At 45.0% G+C, this 18,832-nt stretch overlaps 1 protein-coding gene across 1 annotated transcript in view; it reads left to right on the top strand.

Moving 5' to 3' along the window:
* Positions 1-18,832, top strand: part of rptor (regulatory associated protein of MTOR, complex 1) — a 157,747-nt gene that overhangs the window by 103,564 nt on the left and 35,351 nt on the right. The window contains 2 exon segments of the mRNA XM_080524289.1: positions 9,315-9,470; positions 14,837-14,955. Coding sequence (XP_080380415.1) covers positions 9,315-9,470; positions 14,837-14,955 — 275 coding nt within the window.

Here is an 18,832-nt window from a genome sequence, read left to right as displayed (position 1 = left end):
GATTCTCAATTCACACCACCGAAGTGTGTGGGTGTGAATGGAGAATCGAATGTTGTCGTGCGACAAAATCGCATCGCACGCCGTGTGCATAGTCTCATTCAAAACAATGGAATTGAATTCGGCGGTGCGACAAAATCGCCGCCGTGTGCATTGGCCTTATGTTCACAAGTCAAGTCTCCCGTACCAGTAGCCTAAGGCAGAGGAGAACAGTGAATTAAATCCACACGTTATAAGTATTTAGTGATCGTTAAACTTTATTAGGCCTATATTGAGTGGGTACTTTAAAACTTAAAGTTGAGTGTTATGAGAAAAAAAAAAGAAAACCAATTATTGTTGACACAATAAGTTTCACTTTAATTTTCTGTGACTAGTTTATCCCTAGACTGGCTTGCGTCACAAATGTTCCTTATCATGTGTCACGCCCCACCCCCATCCTGTGAATGATATTATTGGTCCCCCACAATATATCACTGTAAACACAACTTGATGCATCATTGATGTAATTTCAATAAAAATACACAATGAAAACATCACTCCCAGTCTGTCATTGGTAAGTAGTTCAAACACAGATGTTAGACATTTCTCAAAATCAAAATGTCTAGTTGACAGTCTGTATCACCTTGGGTTTGGCTGAAGTGCTGCAGTAGCTGAGAAACTTGAGGTACATGGATTCACACCTGGGCACTTCATGCAATATGTTGCTGATAATGCTGACCTTAATATCTGAACAATTGATGGCCATGGAATGTTCTATGGCATGGGAATTATTGTATGCATCACCCGCAGAATTGAACAAGCTTCCATCATTCCACGTATCAAGTTGACAGCAAAGGACCTAACAGATGTCGGACGCATTAACATTGTTCCATATGTACAGAAGTCTGGGGGCCTAGTGTACACACCAAATACGGTGCCCAAAATGCTCGAAGGAAAAGCAGTTGCCAGGGCCATACGAGGTCATTTCCTGGTTGATGGAGCACTGAACACCCTACTGGCAGCGAAAACTTTTCATGTCAAACTGCCTGTCCCAAACAAAGCAAACTATGGTGTGGACTCAGAGGATGTGTCAGAGTTGACTCAAGATGGTACCGTTGCTGATGACAGCGAGGACACAGTTTCTGATCAGCCAGATGGAGAATCCACAGACCATGCCAAAGTACCAGAGGAACTAGCATCACGCTGGGAGGTACCCCGGTGGCCTCCGTGGAGTCATGCCGCTTTCTAGGCATGACCATCTCCCGGGACCTCAAGTGGGAGCGGAACACCGAGGCCCTCACGAAGAAGGCCCAGAAGAGGATATTCTTCCTCCGGCAGATGAGGAAATTCAGGCTGCCGAGGTCCATGATGGTCCAGTTGTACACGCTCATCATAGAGTCCATCCTCACCCACTCCATCATCACCTGGTTCCCTGCTGCAACGACCAAGGACAAGGCCAAGTTGCAGCGGGTGATGCGTTCAGCAGAGAGGGTGGTCGGCTGTCCCTTGCCCTCCCTCAACTCCCTGCATGACACCAGGGCTCTGAGGAGGGCAAGGAAGATCATGGCAGACCCCTTCCACCCCGGCCACGGCCTCCTCACCCTGCTTCCCTCTGGAAGAAGGTTGCGGCTGCCTAAGACATTAAAGGCCCGCCACAGGCTCAGTTTCTTCCCCTCAGCCGCCAGGCTGCTAAATGACTCTGGCTTCCCCCTCCCCCCCGCCTCCAAGTCTGCCCAGGACATAACATGCACTGGACCTTGAATAACTCTGCACTGCACTTTATATACAGCACTATTCATGCACTGTCTGTCCTGTGTTGTCCTGTTTTTGCCTGTCTTTGCATTTGTATTTGTACTTGTTTTGTTCATGTATATGTGAAAAAAGCATAAATGCACCTTCTGTAAATGCCAAAGCAAATTCCTACATGTGTCAAGCATAATGGCAATAAACGTTATCTGAATCTGAATCTGGATCTGAAAAAGCAGAAGCCTCAGATCTGTATGACAGTGTTATGGCTGCCACCGCAACCGGGACAAATGCAAGTGCACTACTCCAGATCATAGCTCAGCGTTTGGGGGCAGAGAAGACAACCATGGTAGATGACCGGCAGCAGCATTGTGGCTACAGTACATGGAGATGATCGACCTAGTCTGTGCATTCATTGGATCGGAGAGAACTGGAAATTGGGATCAGCACCTTGATACCCTGACAGACATGATGCCATTCAAGGCTGCCTCCGGACATAACTTGTATGTAAAATCATTGACCATATACCTCCAGAAAATGCACCAACTAGAAGACACATATCCCCAAGTTTACAAACGATTTCAGGAAGATGGTCTGCAAGTTGTTCGTAGATCAAATGAATACTGGGCCGGACTATCCCCCGACCTTGTAATAGAACAAGCCCTCGTGCGAAGTATGAAAACAACCGGAGGACTGACACAGGGAAGGAGTATGTCTGAAACACAACGTTTGGTCTGGGTTCTTTCCAACCCTGCAACATCTGAAATCAACAACGCAATGAAAGAAGTGACAGGGGTAAACTATGAAACTAGTGAACAGCACAAGGACCTTTCTGCATCAAGACAGGCACGAGACAACGCTGACACTATCAAAATACTTCAATTGTTGGAGTCACAAAATCCGTTTGCCGGGTATGAACACCTTCAGCACCTAATCACTGGTTTCCAAATCCACAGTCAAACTGAACAAAGAAGAAGTTGTCCATATTGATCATCAAGTTACAGGTTGTTTGCAACAACATCTTATTCGCGCATGCCATGCTTGGCTGTGATACAACATCCAGACTCTTTGGGGTTGGGAAAGGGGTATCGAAAACGACTCATTCAGAGTACAGGCCAGCATTTTTCAAAAACAATCTGCTACCAAGGAAGAAATTGCTGCTGCAGGGGAAAGGGCAATGAACTAATATACCAATATACTAATACCGGTACTAATCTACAAAGGTGCCGAAACGGATTCTCTCAATGACCTCAGGCTGAAAAGTTTCTATACTAGTGACTGACAGCAAAACGGCTATCCACCCTTGCAACTTGCCACCAACATGGTCGTCTGCCATGCTTCACAGCTTCAGAGTGTACCATCAGGTTCAGGAATGGATGGGAAACTCGCTACCACCAGAGGAATGGGGCTGGAGGATCCAAGACTCATGCCTCATTCCCATCCATTACGACCAGGACCTTGCTCCTCAATACTTGTTGGAGCTTGTGCGCTGTAATTGCAAGTCAGGTTGTGGCACTATGCGCTGCAAATGCTTATAGGTTTATATGGTTTATTTCTCATTTAAGGGTTTAATCTGTATATGATATGCAACATGGTTTTCATGGAAAAACATTAACATTTCTGTATGTTCAGAAATGTCAATGATAATACATGTGTTATAAACTAATTTGATTGACTTTGTTTGAATAAAATAAAATAAAACTATAAAATAAAATAAAATAAAACTATATAATTGTGGGTTAACACTAGGACCGCGGCGGATCGCGACCTTATTCAATCGCGATGAGGTGTGATTCAGCACTATGATAGTTTAACATAGAGAAGAGTGTACTGACGCACAAAGATCGCTGGAGGGCGATGTCACACAAGGCCGTCTGCCAGGCTCCGACGCCTTTTCCCAGAATGCATTTCGCACCGGCAAGCAGAAGGCGTTTTGAATCCTCCATTTTTTTTTCAAAAAAAAAATGCTGTGATTTTGCCTTTACAAGTGTTACCATGTCATTTTATGAAGTTTTAATATGTTTTCAGGTGAGAAAGTACCAATATATATTCCCAAAATGTGTCCAGCTTATCAAAATAACCCGTATATCTCCTCTGACGATTTTCGTCGTCGAATTCGCTAGCATGCGTTCGTAAATTCGCCCTGGAAATCTGGTTAGCACCCATGGAATGCCTCTTGTCCAATCAAATTACCTGGTCCCTTTATGACGTTGAACCCGGTGTGTGCTCCGGCGCTCTCATAGCGAATTTACGAACGCACCCTGCGGTTTCACTTTCAAGATCTAATTTTTTTGCATTGGAAAACACTTACAGAGTGAACTGTCATAATGAAAACATGACAAAGCCATTTGACTATCTTGTTCATAAACAATGGTGTCAGGACTTTTCATTTTGATGACACTGACAACTGTTGTGCAAATGTTAATAGTGATGTGAGAAATGCACCAAAGCGACTGAGAAAACTGTATTATACACAACAGTGTTGTGTTGTGTATATGTGAGTGAGACTGTGGTCTACAATGATATACAGAAAAAACATTATATACAATATTATACATATATTTTTGTTGTCAGGACTTGTTTAGTTATTGTCATTTCGCAGAGTCACCTCAATAAAGCAAATGAACAAATGGAACATTTGCGAACAGTTCTGTAACAAAACGCTGTTACTTTTCCTCACACATGTGTAAGTGGAAATCCTTGGCCTTTCCTGTGGTCCTCGCAAATAAACCAGAATAACTCGTTTCTAAAGTCAGTTCCATTCACTTGATATAATGGTTGAAGCATGGGGGATGGTAATCTAAATTCAAAGGATCTAAAACAATTGTGGCTTGTTTTTCCAATGAAGCCAACAAGGTCTTTGAATTTAGCCCTGCCATGACTAATCTCAAGTATATTGCAGGCAATAGACCTCCATTTATCCCTATACTTGTAGGGCAACTTAGAAACAATAAGCCTGAGGTTTGATGGGCTATCAAGCTCTTCCAGATAGTGCAAGTCTTGCATGGCATTGTTGCATCCTCTCAAATACAGTGCATAGGCCTGTAGTGACTTTCCATCTTCAGCCTTTATGCTTGGCCAGTTCAAGGCTTTATTTATATATATAATAACGTATGCATGTATGTAACGAGACTGCGGGAGTTTTCATTACTAACGAATGAAAGTTGATTATCATTATTAAAAAATAACTGTAATATATATTGCAATGTTGTCCCTTTCACACATAGTTCCAAGTAATTTCCTTGGAATCCCAAGCTGTGTTGACCAGGTATCGAGACACAACAGCAGGGGAGGGGTGGGGGAAGGGAGGGGAGGGAGGGGTTACATCACCCTCTGTAGAACATCTTCTATCTAATCGGCGCACTGTGCTAAAATGCAATGCAAACAAAACAACACAGGACAGACAGCAGTGCAGTGATGCGTTTTATATTATATTCTTTGAACAACAGAACGGGACAGGCGCCAGAAACTGCCATAATATACCATACATATATCTGCCATATATCGTACCTCCGTTTTATATTGAGAAATATGATGATAAATACATATAGGGCGGAGGTATGCTATGTGGTGTGTGGCTAGATATTTTCATGTAGCACTGTGACTGCGGGGGAACCCGATGTCTTTGTTCATTGATCGGAAACGATCGAGAGCCAGCCATCAACCCTCCCCCCATCAAGCGCATGTCTTATTGAGTCAACACGAGTTGACTCGCTGGAACGAGACAGACTGATACACACCACACCTCTGCCATATCATACATCGGTCCCACATGTATTTATTTACCATCATATTTTTCAATATAAAACGGTATGATATGGCAGATATATATGGTAGCCTACATTGCAGTCGTCCCGCAGTTCTAGTAGATCGCCGACATCATGTTATTTGATGTACATTTCACGGCAAGATAATTCCGATTTGTGGCAAACACCCAACAATTGTTCGTTCACTAAACATTATAACATGAACACAGTTATAGCACCAGTTCCTAGCACCTAGTTTCCTAGCACCAGGGGAGCCCCCCCTCCCAAATTTCGTTGTTTGGTACCTGTACTATATCAATGACAAATAAAGACCATTCATTCATTCATTCATTCAAACAATGACAGTTACAGTCTCGCTCAAACTGTAGCGAGATTAGGAGACTACTAATTGAGAAAAAGAAAAGAAAATACATGAAAGAAAGGAGAGAAAGAGTACAGAATGATAAATCCGCTAATGTGTGTAATGAAAAGTGTGACAATGTTGAAAGACATGATGTCATAATCAAAATATAAAACCTGGTTGGATAAAATAAGATTCTGTTGTGATTGTGTTGACATTGTTGTGATGTCAAAAGAGATCTTGGTTATGTAATGTGTAAAGTGGAGAGGAGATTGATCGGAACTGCGGGAGTTTTCATTACTAACGAATGATGGTTGATTATTATTATACAAAAATAATAGTAATAAATATTGCAATATTGTGTTATCATAGTTATGAGCTTCACAGTGATAACGTCTGTTTATTTGTCGTGAACTTCACGCCGGCCGTGCCCGTAACATCAGCAGACAATCGACTGCTGTAAGCTTGTAAGCGTTGAAACCTGCTTGGCAGCTTTGAAACCCGCTTGGCAGCTTTGAAACCCGCTTGGCTCGCTCATGAATTGGCAGCTATTGTTTGCTAATGGGAAACGATCAATAAGATTACCCTCCCCCGTGTATCAACCATCAAGTGATTGTAACTCACTTTAGAAACTAGTTCTTAGCCTACACGTTTCTTTGTCAAATACATGCTCTGCATGTTTCTCTAAAATGCATAAAGTTCCTATAAGCAGAGAAGTGGGGAAATTATTAGAGCAATCTGATGAAGCTTGAGTCAGCTGAGAACGAACTATGGAACAGATTAAATGCTATATATGGAGAGGAGATTGATTGAGACTGCGGGAGCTTTACTAATGAATGAAAGTTGATTATCATTATTAAAAAAGAATAGTAATAAATATTGCAATATTGTGTTATCATAGTTATGAGCTTCACACAGTCTGTTTATTTGTCGTGAACTTCACGCCGGCCCTAACATCAGCAGACACATGAACACAGTGAGGATTCAAACCAACAAAAATAATTAATACACATCATTTCATTTATAATGTGCAGTAAACAAACAAAATAATGTATACTCTCTGCAATTGGCTACTATACAATGGTGCCAAAATCAACTATCCAAATATGAATCTGCGTATATCTATGTACAACCTTGATTGAACCAAGATTCATAGACAGATTGTCCCTTTTGCATATCATCATAATAGGCATTCGTGTCATCATGTTCTTTACACATTACATAACCAAGATTTATTTTGCAATCACAACAATGTCAACACAATCACAACAGAATCTTATTTAATCCAATCAGGTTGTATATATAATCTATATATATAATCTATATATTGGTTTCAATATACCTCCATAGCAGTCTACAGTCTAATTTAGCTATATATATAATTACATTATGAGAACATCAGTATTTTTACGCCTTTGGTTGTATTGTCTGAACGAACATTGATTGGGAGACATACTGTACAGTTTATCATTTTCATAACTGTCTGCACATATACATATCTTATTTTGATTGTTATTGTAGCCTATATATAAACACAAATATCAGTCTTATGCACTGTGTCTCATTCAGCACTGAAGCCTGAATTTGAGCACAGTGTGTGCCCCCTTGCTACCTCTGCTGATATAAAAGAGAATTGCAGGCTTGGAGAAATAGATGGCAGCCACAAGTACACAGACACACACAGAAATACTGCTAAAACGCTTTATACTAACTCGATTTTGAAAATGTAAAAATGCTGGGTGGTAGAACGCACATATCTAGGAAAAGTCATGAAAGGAGGGTCCTGAAATGTGATCGAGTGCAAAGGTAGAATTTTTTTTGTACTCACTGGTGCTGTTTAACACCTCACGGCTGTTCTAGTGTTAAGGGTACCCCCAAGGGGGTAATGGCCATTTTCTCAAAAATAGTTTTTTTCTCATACTCTGAGCCAGAAATCTCCACTTCAGTAGCACTTACATACACCAAACTTTCCAGTTGTATTCCTATCTACATTCCGAGGTCTGCTATAGAGGGGTTTGTTAATATATCATTCATAGCCTGATTTATGTAACATTTACTCCTAAAAACATGGCAAAATGTTATAGAGGACCTTGACTCTAATATGACAAGATGAAACAATAATTTTTAACCTGGCTTTATCCAATGTTCAGATTTCAGATTTTGAATGTTATGCAAAATAGCACATATTTCATTAGATAATGCCTAATTTGCATATTTAAACATAATATTTCAGAAAACTTGTAATACAAAAAATGTTAGTCTTAATGTAAGTGATTAACTGGTGAAGTTTCATGGTGATATCTATTAGTTGATTTTTTTATCCTATTAACTGGCTGTGTTGCGCCTGGCACAAAAACCCACATTTTCGACCCCTGAATTTACCGTGATCCAATAAATATTAAGACTAAAACTTTTAATATGTTATTTGGTTGTCCCTAGGGATCACAAAAAAACTTGAATGATTACTATTGCAATTTCCCCTGGGTTAAACCACAGATTGACTGGACTATAACAGACAGCCCACAGCCCTCCTTCTATAACAGACAGCCCTTCTATAACAGACAGCTCTCCTCCTATAACAGACAGCCCTCCTTTTATAACAGACAGCCCTCCTTCTATAACAGACAGCCCTCCTTCTATAACAGACAGCCCTCCTTTTATAACAGACAGCCCTCCTTCTATAACAGACAGCCCTTCTATAACAGACAGCCCTCCTCCTATAACAGACAGCCCTCCTCCTATAACAGACATGCTTCTATAACAGACAGCCCTTCTATAACAGACAGCCCACAGCCCTCCTTCTATAACAGACAGCCCACAGCCCTCCTTCTATAACAGACAGCCCACAGCCCTCCTTCTATAACAGACAGCCCTTCTATAACAGACAGCCCACAGCCCTCCTTCTATAACAGACAGCCCACAGCCCTTCTTCTATAACAGACAGCCCTTCTATAACAGACAGCCCACAGCCCTCCTTCTATAACAGACAGCGGAGCGCGTCCCCCCACGACCGTGACCGAAACACACAATCACTTCTGTTTCACTAAGCAATCTCCTTTTTCAAATATGCCCTCGTTCACGGGGATGGATGGATGGCGGCCGTATTGAGTGAGTCACCGCGTGCGCGAGTCAGTCGGTGTGCCCAGCCGTTCACGGTTGTAACTAAGGCCGTAAATAAAAAATAAAAAACTAGAAATAAAAGTGATGTGTGAGTCAGAGTGATAATGGCTGTTGTAGAATGTGGTGACTGGTGTTGACAGTTTGATTAGGCCCGGGGAGATTGAATGGAGCTTCTAGGAGGTTCTTAGACGGCAATACTGTTGCTGAATATTTTTGTTGCCTTCTCAAGCTGTGTGTGTGTGTGTCTCTGTGTGTGTGTGTGTCTCTGTGTGTGTGTCTCTGTGTGTGTCTCTGTGTGTGTATGTCTCTCTCTGTATGTGTGTGTGTGTGTGTGTGTGTGTGTGTGTGTGTCTCTCTCTCTCCAGGTGTTCCCGTGGCCTTCTCTCCAGGTAACCTGTCCACCAGCAGCAGTGCCAGCAGCACCCTGGGTAGTCCTGACAACGATGAGTACATCCTCTCCTTTGAGACCATCGACAAGATGAGACGGGTCTCCTCCTACTCCTCCCTCAACTCTCTCATAGGTAAGACCTGCTACACCCCTACTACACCCCTGCTACCCCCCTGCTACACCCCTACTACACCCCTGCTACACCCCTACTACACCCCTGCTACACCCCTACTACACCCCTCCTACGCCCCTACTACACCCCTACTACACCCCTACTGTACCCCTCCTACACCCCTCCTACACCCCTCCTACACCCCTACTACACCCCTCCTACGCCCCTACTACACCCCTCCTACGCCCCTACTACACCCCTCCTACACCCCTACTACACCCCTCCTACGCCCCTCCTACACCCCTCCTACACCCCTACTACGACCTTACTGTTACCGGGGGGGAGGGGGGTGTTCAGAGTGGTTTTCCTGGTTTAGGGAGCGCTCAGCCCGCTCTGTTTCCTGTTTCTTCTATTCTTCTACGCTCGCCTGTGATTGGCGGGAGCCTCGATGTGTTCTGACAACCGGTTTGTGTGTGAGCAGAGAAACTATTAACTCACCCCAAACCCGGAGGGAGGGAGGGAGGGAGGGAGGGAGGGAGGGAGGGAGGGAGGGAGGGAGGGAGGGAGAGAGAGGGGGATTTCCCTCCTTCTGTCGCCAGATTGAGAAAATCCCTGTGTGTGTGTGTGTGTGTGTGTGTGTGTGTGTGTGTCAGTAGTTTAAGGTGGCTCCTTCTCTTCATCGTGTCTCTGTTCTTCCTCTCCTCCTCTTCTTTCTTCCCTGTACCTCAGAGAACTGAGCCTTATGGAGACTACCCAACACACACACACACACACACACACACACACACACACACACACACAACACAACACAACCCCCAAGTGCAGAGCTCAAGCCTGATCGAAAACACGCCGCCGAATCTTCATCTCAGATGAATCAATGAATCCATCGTTAATTAATTAAACTCCCTGGCTGGCAGAGGAGAGGGGCCGGGTAATGACAGTCTGTCTAGACCCACACGGCCGCGTCTCTGGGTCTCCCCAGGCCACGCTGGTACCAGGCTGTACGCTGCAGCGCTGTGAATCATCATCCCACCCAGGGAAGTCCAAAGTGAATTAAGCAATATTAGCAGTTTGCATCGCTATCCTTTTATTTGGTGGATTAAGCACGCTGTGTTTGGTTAAAACTCCCCGAGCTTCATTACTGAGGCCTCTCACAGCGGGGGGGTGGTGGGGAGGGGGGGAGGGGGGGGGGAATGTAAACAGTGTTGAGTGGCAGGTCGGCCCTCGCCCAGTTAGCTGACGCAACCTGCTGATATATGCTGCCGGCACGCGGCAGACACACACACTCTCAGACACACACACTCAGACACCCCACAGAGAGCTGAGATGCAGCAGAACACACGCTTAAAAAGTGAGAAGACAGATTGATGTAGCTGGTAACCCTCTCTAGCTGCACCACCACGGGCCCTTGTCGTGTAGAGGGGGGGGGGGGGGTCTGTTTGCTAACAGTGTTGAGTGGCACCTTGGCCCCTTGCTTGCTAAGATGTTATGTATCCTACAGTACTTAAGAGTCCTGGTTTGAACTTCAACTCATTACACACACACACACACACACACGCACACACACAAACACACACACAAACATGGGAGTTGTAACATAGAGGGTTTAGAGTTAGCATAGCGCTACTTTAATACCAAAACACATTGCTTTAGAAAAGAAAAATGTGATGCTAACCTTGTCACTAAGGCCCCCAGGAGCGGAGATGGGGTCTATATAATAATAAACTTTTATTTATTTAGCATTTATATAGCAACTTCCAAAACAGTTTGACAAAATGTGCAGATGAACAAATATGCAAATAACGAGATCAGTAAACAGTGATGAATATGCAGGATGGCTCACGGTGCTGCTGCAGCCTGTTCACAGTCGTCTTCTGCTCGGTGTCTTTAAACCTCCTCCTGCCGTGGTTCCTTCCACATAAACAAACTCAACCGGGGTTGTACAGTACACACACACACACACACACACACACACACACACACACACACACACAGTACAGTAAGACGGCTTTAGAGTTGGAATGTTCTAGCAGCGTGCTGTTTCAAGGCCAAGCGGAATGTGTAGGAAGGTTTTTATTGTCTGTTATTCCCCTTGTGAGAAATTACATTCAAAAAACACACACCGGCCCTTTACAAGTACAGACGCACCAAGGTTTTTTTTTATCTGGGTGGAGGAAATCGATACTGTACTCGGAGAGAAACAGAGAAAGAAAGAAAGAAAGAGAGAAATGTGTCTTACCCAGTAAATACCTTCCTAGACACACTCTGACCCAGTCCATCTCACATCCAGCCTGACACGTAGACCAGAGCTCGGCTGTTCCCCTGTGTCAGCGGGTTCTGGGTGGAGGAGGTGGAGGGACACGTAGCTGCTGAACAACGCCACTGATGTGGACTTGCTTTGGATATGCTCTGGAACCAGGGGGAGGCTGGTGGAGGCAGATATCGGAGGACGGGCTGCTCATTGTCATGCGTGGAACGGAATAGGAAATGCTGTTTGATACCACGGTAGTCGATACTACAGTATACATTATGTGTTTAATTCCATTCCTCATTTCCTTCCATGTAGTACAATGAACCTGTCCTCTCCGATGTCTACCTCCACCAGCCTCCCTGGTTTAGAAAGTGATTCCTAACTGTGTCAGAGGATCAGAGGTGCTCTCCTCCCATGGAGGGAAGTGTGTGATATACAGTTGCTGACCGTACCGAACAAGACCTTCACTGTAATGCAGTTTAAATATGCCTTAGAGAGACTCTTACGTGTGTCAGGGCATTTGAGACGCCCTCTCTGTCCACTCTAAGGAGATGTGTGGTGATATAATACTGAGATATACTCCAAGAACTGAAATATACCCGGCCGTACTGTACACGCTGAACAAGACCGCTACGGAAACGGACATTAAATATGCTTCGAGAGAAGGATTTATGCTGGTGCTGTCGTTTTTTTCCGAAAGCCATTATTCATGACTGGCTCACATTTCTTGTTCGGCAACAACTGCAGAGTCTGAAGGATGCAATTAATGTGTGTGCGTGGAGAAGTGTCAGTTATGGTTTGAATTCATTGTCAAAACGATAAAAAAACACACAAAAAAAACACGTTCCCCCTTTTTTTTTTATTCCCACACTTTGCCGCTTCATGCTTCATCAGCTCTTCCCTCGCCGCTCCGTCTGACTGGGCCGTGCCCCGTCCCACTGCAGAAAACCTCCTCTTGAGGAAGTGTCAGATCAGGTCATTACCGCAGTATTCAGCCTGTGGGAATTATTGGTGTTCACACCCTCTCATGTAGCCTGTGTAGGGGTGGGGTGGTGGGCATTTGTGCGTGCCGTGATATAGTGCTGCCAAGTCGGTTCAACAGGGAGGAAGTGGATTTGACATTCGTCAGTGAGGTGTGTACGGCAGCAGGCTGCACGCCATCCACCTGAGCACATTTCAGGTCACATTCCCCCCCTCCCCGAATCACCTCTCTCTTACCTCTCTTTCTTCACGCACCCTCTCTCTCTGCTTCACACACTCCCTCTCTCTCTCTCTCTCTCTCTTTCTCTCTTGTTCTGTCCCTCTCTATCTCTTTACTTTTCACTTTACCAACAAGTGTAGAGTTCAGGTGAGGAACCAGGGAGAGGGAGAATAAAGGAAGGATGGCAGGGGGGATGGAGAGGAGGTGGAGGAGAGGCTGGGTTGCCCCCAGAGACTGAGTTGAAGCTCGCTGGATTGAAAGAGAGAAAGTGAGGGAGGGAGAGAGAGAGAGAGAGAGAGAGAGAGAGAGAGAGAGAGAGAGAGAGAGAGAGAGGAGGTGCATCATGAGTTCCAATAACAGCTGGATACTTGTACTGCTGGGTGTTTCCGTGTGTGTGTGTGTGTGTGTGTGTGTGTGTGTGAGTGCGTGCGACGTGCGTAGTCATCAACATGAAGTCACACCCGTCACTCTCGGTAGAAAACAGTGAAAACTAAAGAAAAGTGACAAAAGAAAGGAAAAAGACAATCATATTGAGATTGTCGTGATTTGTATTGATGATCATAATGACATTAGACAGCTATGGACTGTCTGTCTAAGAGAGGAGGAGGAGGAGGAGGAGGAGGATGAAGAAGAAGAAGAAGAAGGTGTGTGTGTGTGTGTGTGTGTGTGTGTGTGTGTGTGTGTGTGTGTGTGTGTGGTATAGTCCAGCTGGCTGTATAGTGTGTGTGAAGAATGGGCCAGCTGGCTGTGTTGTGTGTGTGGTTGATGAATGAGTCCCATTACCCTGCGGTGTTGGTTCTCCTCCTCCACCTTACTCACTGGACCTCTGAGACAAGGAGGGGAAATGACCAGCTAACCTCTGCACCACATGACACTTCATTAGCATAGGGGTAATGGAGTGTCCGTGTGGGTCTGTGTGTGTGTGTGTCTGTGTGTGTGTGTTGGAGAGAGAGAGAGAGAGAGAGAGAGAGAGTATAGAATATGTGTGTAATGTGGCCCTGTGCTACCTTGTAAACATCTCTGGTGTTTAGTCCTGGTCCACTCACTGTCTTTGATCACCAACCACCGTAGTTGAAAGCGACAATAAAGATGTCATGATGTTCCTCAGTTAATTCAGTGTTTTAGCTGTGTGAATACATGTTACATACATAGCCGTGTTTTGACATGAATAAATTAGGGCTGTCAACGTTAACACATTAACGCTCGCGATTCATTTTCGAAACCATAACGCTAATTAATCATATTACCATAAGTTCATATTACCATAAATCATGAGTTCTACTGACATGCGTAGCAAACGCCTGTAGAGGGGTTTCAAGACAGACTGATTTGTATACTAGATTGTAATAATGACGACAGTCGTCGGTTCCATTCCTGACCTGTCCTTTGTGTCACAGATGAATGAACATCCTGTCTGCCATCAAATCAACACCCCTTCTTTTCCTTATAGTGTAGTATGGTTGAATGAAGGCGTCATATGTTTATTTGCACCAGGAATATCCTATATTTTCCCTTATTACAGAGATTGGGACAGCGACACTAGTTTCAATAACTGAAGCGCCAAACTAATGGTAGTAGGAGTTGGTGAATAATTGATGGAGTAGAGAGCTAGCATGGAGTAGAGAGCTAGCTAGCTAGCCGGCCCTGAGCTAGGTTCAAAAGACAGAACATGTTCTGAGACACAGCCAGCTGTCCTACCCGAACAGATCTGCCAGCGATAAGGTCCGGTGTTACAAACCAGTTGTGATTTTACAGGCAATTTACAGGCAAGCTGTTTATATTCTCTTCCACCTTGTTCAACAACCCCTATGGAGAACCCTGAATCTAGTGTGTCCACACATGGGTGTGTGAGAGAATATATAGTCTTGGGTCTCTTGGCTAATCATGGACTGTGTGTGTGTGTGTGTGTGTGTGTGTGTGTGTGTGTCTCTCCAGGAGTGTCCTTCAACAGCGTGTACACACAGATCTGGAGGGTGCTGCTCCACCTGGCTGCTGACCCATTCCCTGAGGTGTCTGACATGGCTATGAAGGTCCTCAACTGCATCGCTTACAAGGTACAGCATCACACACACTGTTTGTGCTCGCACTTTTAATGTGTATGCATAGAAAGGTAGGTAACTAACCCTAATCCTAACACACACACACACCCTGCCCTGACATTTCCCAGTGTTTCCCCTACCATTGCCTTGGGGGGGCGGGCCGCCCTCCCAACGGAACCCCCCGCCCCCCCAAGAAAGAGGAATTATTACTGACGGAGACACCAAACATCTGACAAGCAGGCTAAAATATGCACGTTTTTTAAACGCACCCAACCCGAATCTGGCGAGTGGCAAGCCCATAGGCTCGTTGGTAACGTTAGTCCGCCGTAGTCTCGCATAGCCAGACCTATCTCCACACATCGCGCTGTGCCAGCGCTGGAGAATAATACAAGATTTTGCGCGAGACGCGAGACTTTTTGCCGGCTGTGATGTCTGCAGATTGAAAGTAAGCAAGTTTAAATGTTAGCAAATATAATTGCTGAGTGTTCTGACAGAGAAAGTTGGTTAAAATTGGTCGTTATTATCGTGACTAGAAAGTGACTGACTATAGTTCCATAGTGTAAATAGTGTCAAAGAACTAGCAAGCTAGCTAGCTCAGAGGTGATGAGATGAGCTAGTCTCCTTGCACACTTGCCAGCTAAAGAGCTAACTGGAGGCACTTTATTATTTTACTTAAAGTAATTATTCTTATTCTGCTAGAGTTGGGCTTCATGGTAATACCATAATGGCATATTTACAGTACATGGACAGTTGATTGAAGCATTGGAAATGTCAGTTTTTTATAGTTGGACATACACATTTTTTTCAGGTGAGAGAGTAAAGTCAAAATGACATTATCTGACTGGATTGCCCACAGCAATCCAATATTCAATTATAATTATGTTATAAATTGATATGGATATTAGTTAATATCTTAACTTAATGTACAAGTACACCCCTGGACATGACGCTGGTATGAGGCAGGGTCTTACCCCCTGGGGGGGGGGGGTCCATGCCACGGTCCATGCCACCCCCCCAAGGCAGCAAACCTAGGGGAAACACTGATTTCCCATATCTCGAAACCATAGCTTTTGTGCAAATGCAATTACAGCAGAACGAAGAGAGAGCAGAGAAGAGAGCAGAGGAGGAGAGGAAAGGAAAGGAGTGAAGAGGAGAGGGTGAGGAGAGGAAGGAGGAGAGGTGAGGAGAGGAGGAGGGGGGGGCCTGCCACCTCCCTTAAGGGGGTGTCATAACCACTTTGGAGTGTGTGTCACTGTATTTCTGCTGACACCACGGTCCCCCCGTCCCCACACCGTAGCAGGGCAGTCCACCTCAGTGTTAGGGCTCCCCACTGCACCCCACTAAACAACAAGCCCCTGGCTACGACACATGGCAGTGGACTCTCCCGCACGTTTGACGCCGTGCCTCATTGCGTCCGTCCACGCGTTGCGATGAGCCCCGTCCTCCGACGTCTACCTCCGCCAGCCCCTCCCTGCCCTGTGTGTTTAACACACTACCTCACTACCTCAGTACGTCTGGATGACGACAGAATATTCTGCTTTTACAAAAATGCCATGCTGTTTTCAAATGAAACGACATATCCTGCTCTGGTTCTGCTTTTATAATGTGTGGGGATGAGCCTCCTCGGTCCACAGCTGCCTCTGGGACTCTGGTTCCTGGTGGAACAGCTTGGTCCTGTAGCGCGAGCCTGTCCCGCCTCTCTCTCCATGTCGTGGGGGTGCGTGTGGGCAAAGGCTACTTATCTGTGGGAGGGTATCAGGGAAAAGATGGCCAACTAACATTTAACCTCTGTTCCCAAAAGGCTTTTTAACCTCTCAGCCACCTTACACAGTAACGCTCCGTTGGGACTCAGGGATGCGGAAAACACCCCTCTTTCTCTCTCTCTCTCTCTCTCTCTCTCTCTCTCTCTCTCTCTCTCTCTCTCTCTCTCTCTCTCTCTCTCTCTCTTTCTCTCTCTCTCTTTCTCTCTCTCTCTCTCTCTCTCTTTCTCTCTCTCTTTCTCTCTCTCTCTCTCTCTCTCTTTCTCTCTCTCTCTCTCTCTTTCTCTCTCTCTCTCTCCCTCGCTCTCATCTCAACCTTCCCATCAAAGCAGCATCTCTCTATTCTGTAGTCCTCTCACACACACTGTTTAGCCTCAGTACAACTTCAAAGGAGAGAGAGAGAGAGAGAGAGAGAGAGAGAGAGAGAGAGAGAGAGAGAGAGGTTTCTTCCCACCCACGCCATCTCACACAAAAGACAAAGAGAGACAATTGCCTTTTTAAAAAGAATGTCAGTCCAGGTACTTTATTTAACCGCTGTGAAAGTTGAGTAGATGTGTGTGTGTGTAACCCCTCTACTTTACTGTAGTGTGTGCATGCTTTCCTGGCTGGCTGCCTGCCCCCCCGCCTGTGTGTGTGTGTGTGTGTGTGTGTGTGTGTGTGTGTGTGTGTGTATTCCATCCCATTTGCATTTTAGACATTTAGCAGAAGCTTTATCCAAAGCGACTTACAACAAGTACATTTGTCTAAAGTAGGTGAATCATCTATCCATCAGTCATCATAAGAAAAAATATAAAAAGTATTATTTATTTTTTATTTTGATTATTATTATTTATTTACAGTAGAGAAACTGTACAAGGGGGTAGTCGCGATAAAGAGGTCTTTAGGGGTGTGTGTGTGTGTGTGTGTGTGTGCGTGCCGAGCGAGACAGAGTCTTCAATAGCTCTGAAGACACCTTCCCCCGCCTCGGTTTAAGTGTCAAGCTGACTTGAAACCTATTCTCCTTCTTTAATTAGCACTTTGACAGCCGTGTCAAACATTGAAGCAGAGTGAATGCAGGGGTTTTTTCTTCTCATAATTAGCACTGAGCATGTTTGTTTTTTAGGTTTTTTACCTAAAATAAGTTTGGGGGGTTTTAATTGGTTCTAGCTGAGTGGCTCTAGTTGATGATCCTTGAACTTAAGTTGACTTGATTTCTCTCCCATCTCTTCTCTTTATTTCACGCCCACACCTCTCTCGTTCTTTGTTCCTAATTTGTAGCGTCTTTAATTTGTGAAGGGAAAAGCTACCGAGGCGATATGAGACCGTGACATCAGCAACCCCCCTCACCCCCAGCCTCTGAGCCTTATTCAGCAAATCTACCCTACCCCCCACCACCCCCCACCCCTCTGTGCACTCTCCACCAATCAGCTTCCTTCGTCTATGAGACCACATTCCCTCCCAGCCAGTCAGCTCTCTGAAACCATCATAGTTCTTCAGGGAGTTGTTCTGTACTGTTATGCCCTACCGGAACATTTAGATTCAATGTAAATAATTGAACACACACAAATAGAGAGAGGGAGAGAATGTGGAGGAGGAGGAGGTGTGGGCGCGTGTGTTGCATTGCAGTCATTGGGTATTATGTACACCGCTGTGCAGGCGTGTACACACGTGTGTGTGTGTGTGTGTGCGTGTGTGTGTATGTGTGTCTGTGTCTGTGTGTGTGCTTTACACTCATTCACAGCGGTGTTTGTGTGTGTATACATTGCTTGTTTGTGCCTTATGGAGGTGATGAATAAGTCAGGAATGAGGAAGTGTAGAAGTGCAGGCAGCAGCAGGATATGGTGGAAGGTGCTGGATGTTCCAGAGCACCGCTGAGGCACTCTGAAGTGCTCCGGAGGTGCGGCCGCTTTGACGGCCCGGCCAAGAACCCCATAGGAACAGGAACAGTTCCAACAGCCCGGCTCTCCCCAGGGGGTTCCTGTACAGTACTGTTGGCAGGAGGAGTGGCTTAAGTTGGCGATGGATCTGTCGGTGTTTAGTTCATCGTCTTGACGACCGCCATCATGATCGTCATCTTCAGCAGCATCATCATCTTCTTCACGGCCATCATCATCACCATCGTCATCACCAACCATGATCATCTTCTTCTTCAT

Source organism: Nansenia antarctica, assembly GCF_963989245.1.
Source record: "Nansenia antarctica genome assembly, chromosome: 2".
Lineage (NCBI taxonomy): Eukaryota > Metazoa > Chordata > Actinopteri > Argentiniformes > Microstomatidae > Nansenia > Nansenia antarctica.
The sequence above is the reverse complement of the archived record's forward strand: the minus strand, read 5'-3'. Positions and strand labels throughout refer to the sequence as shown.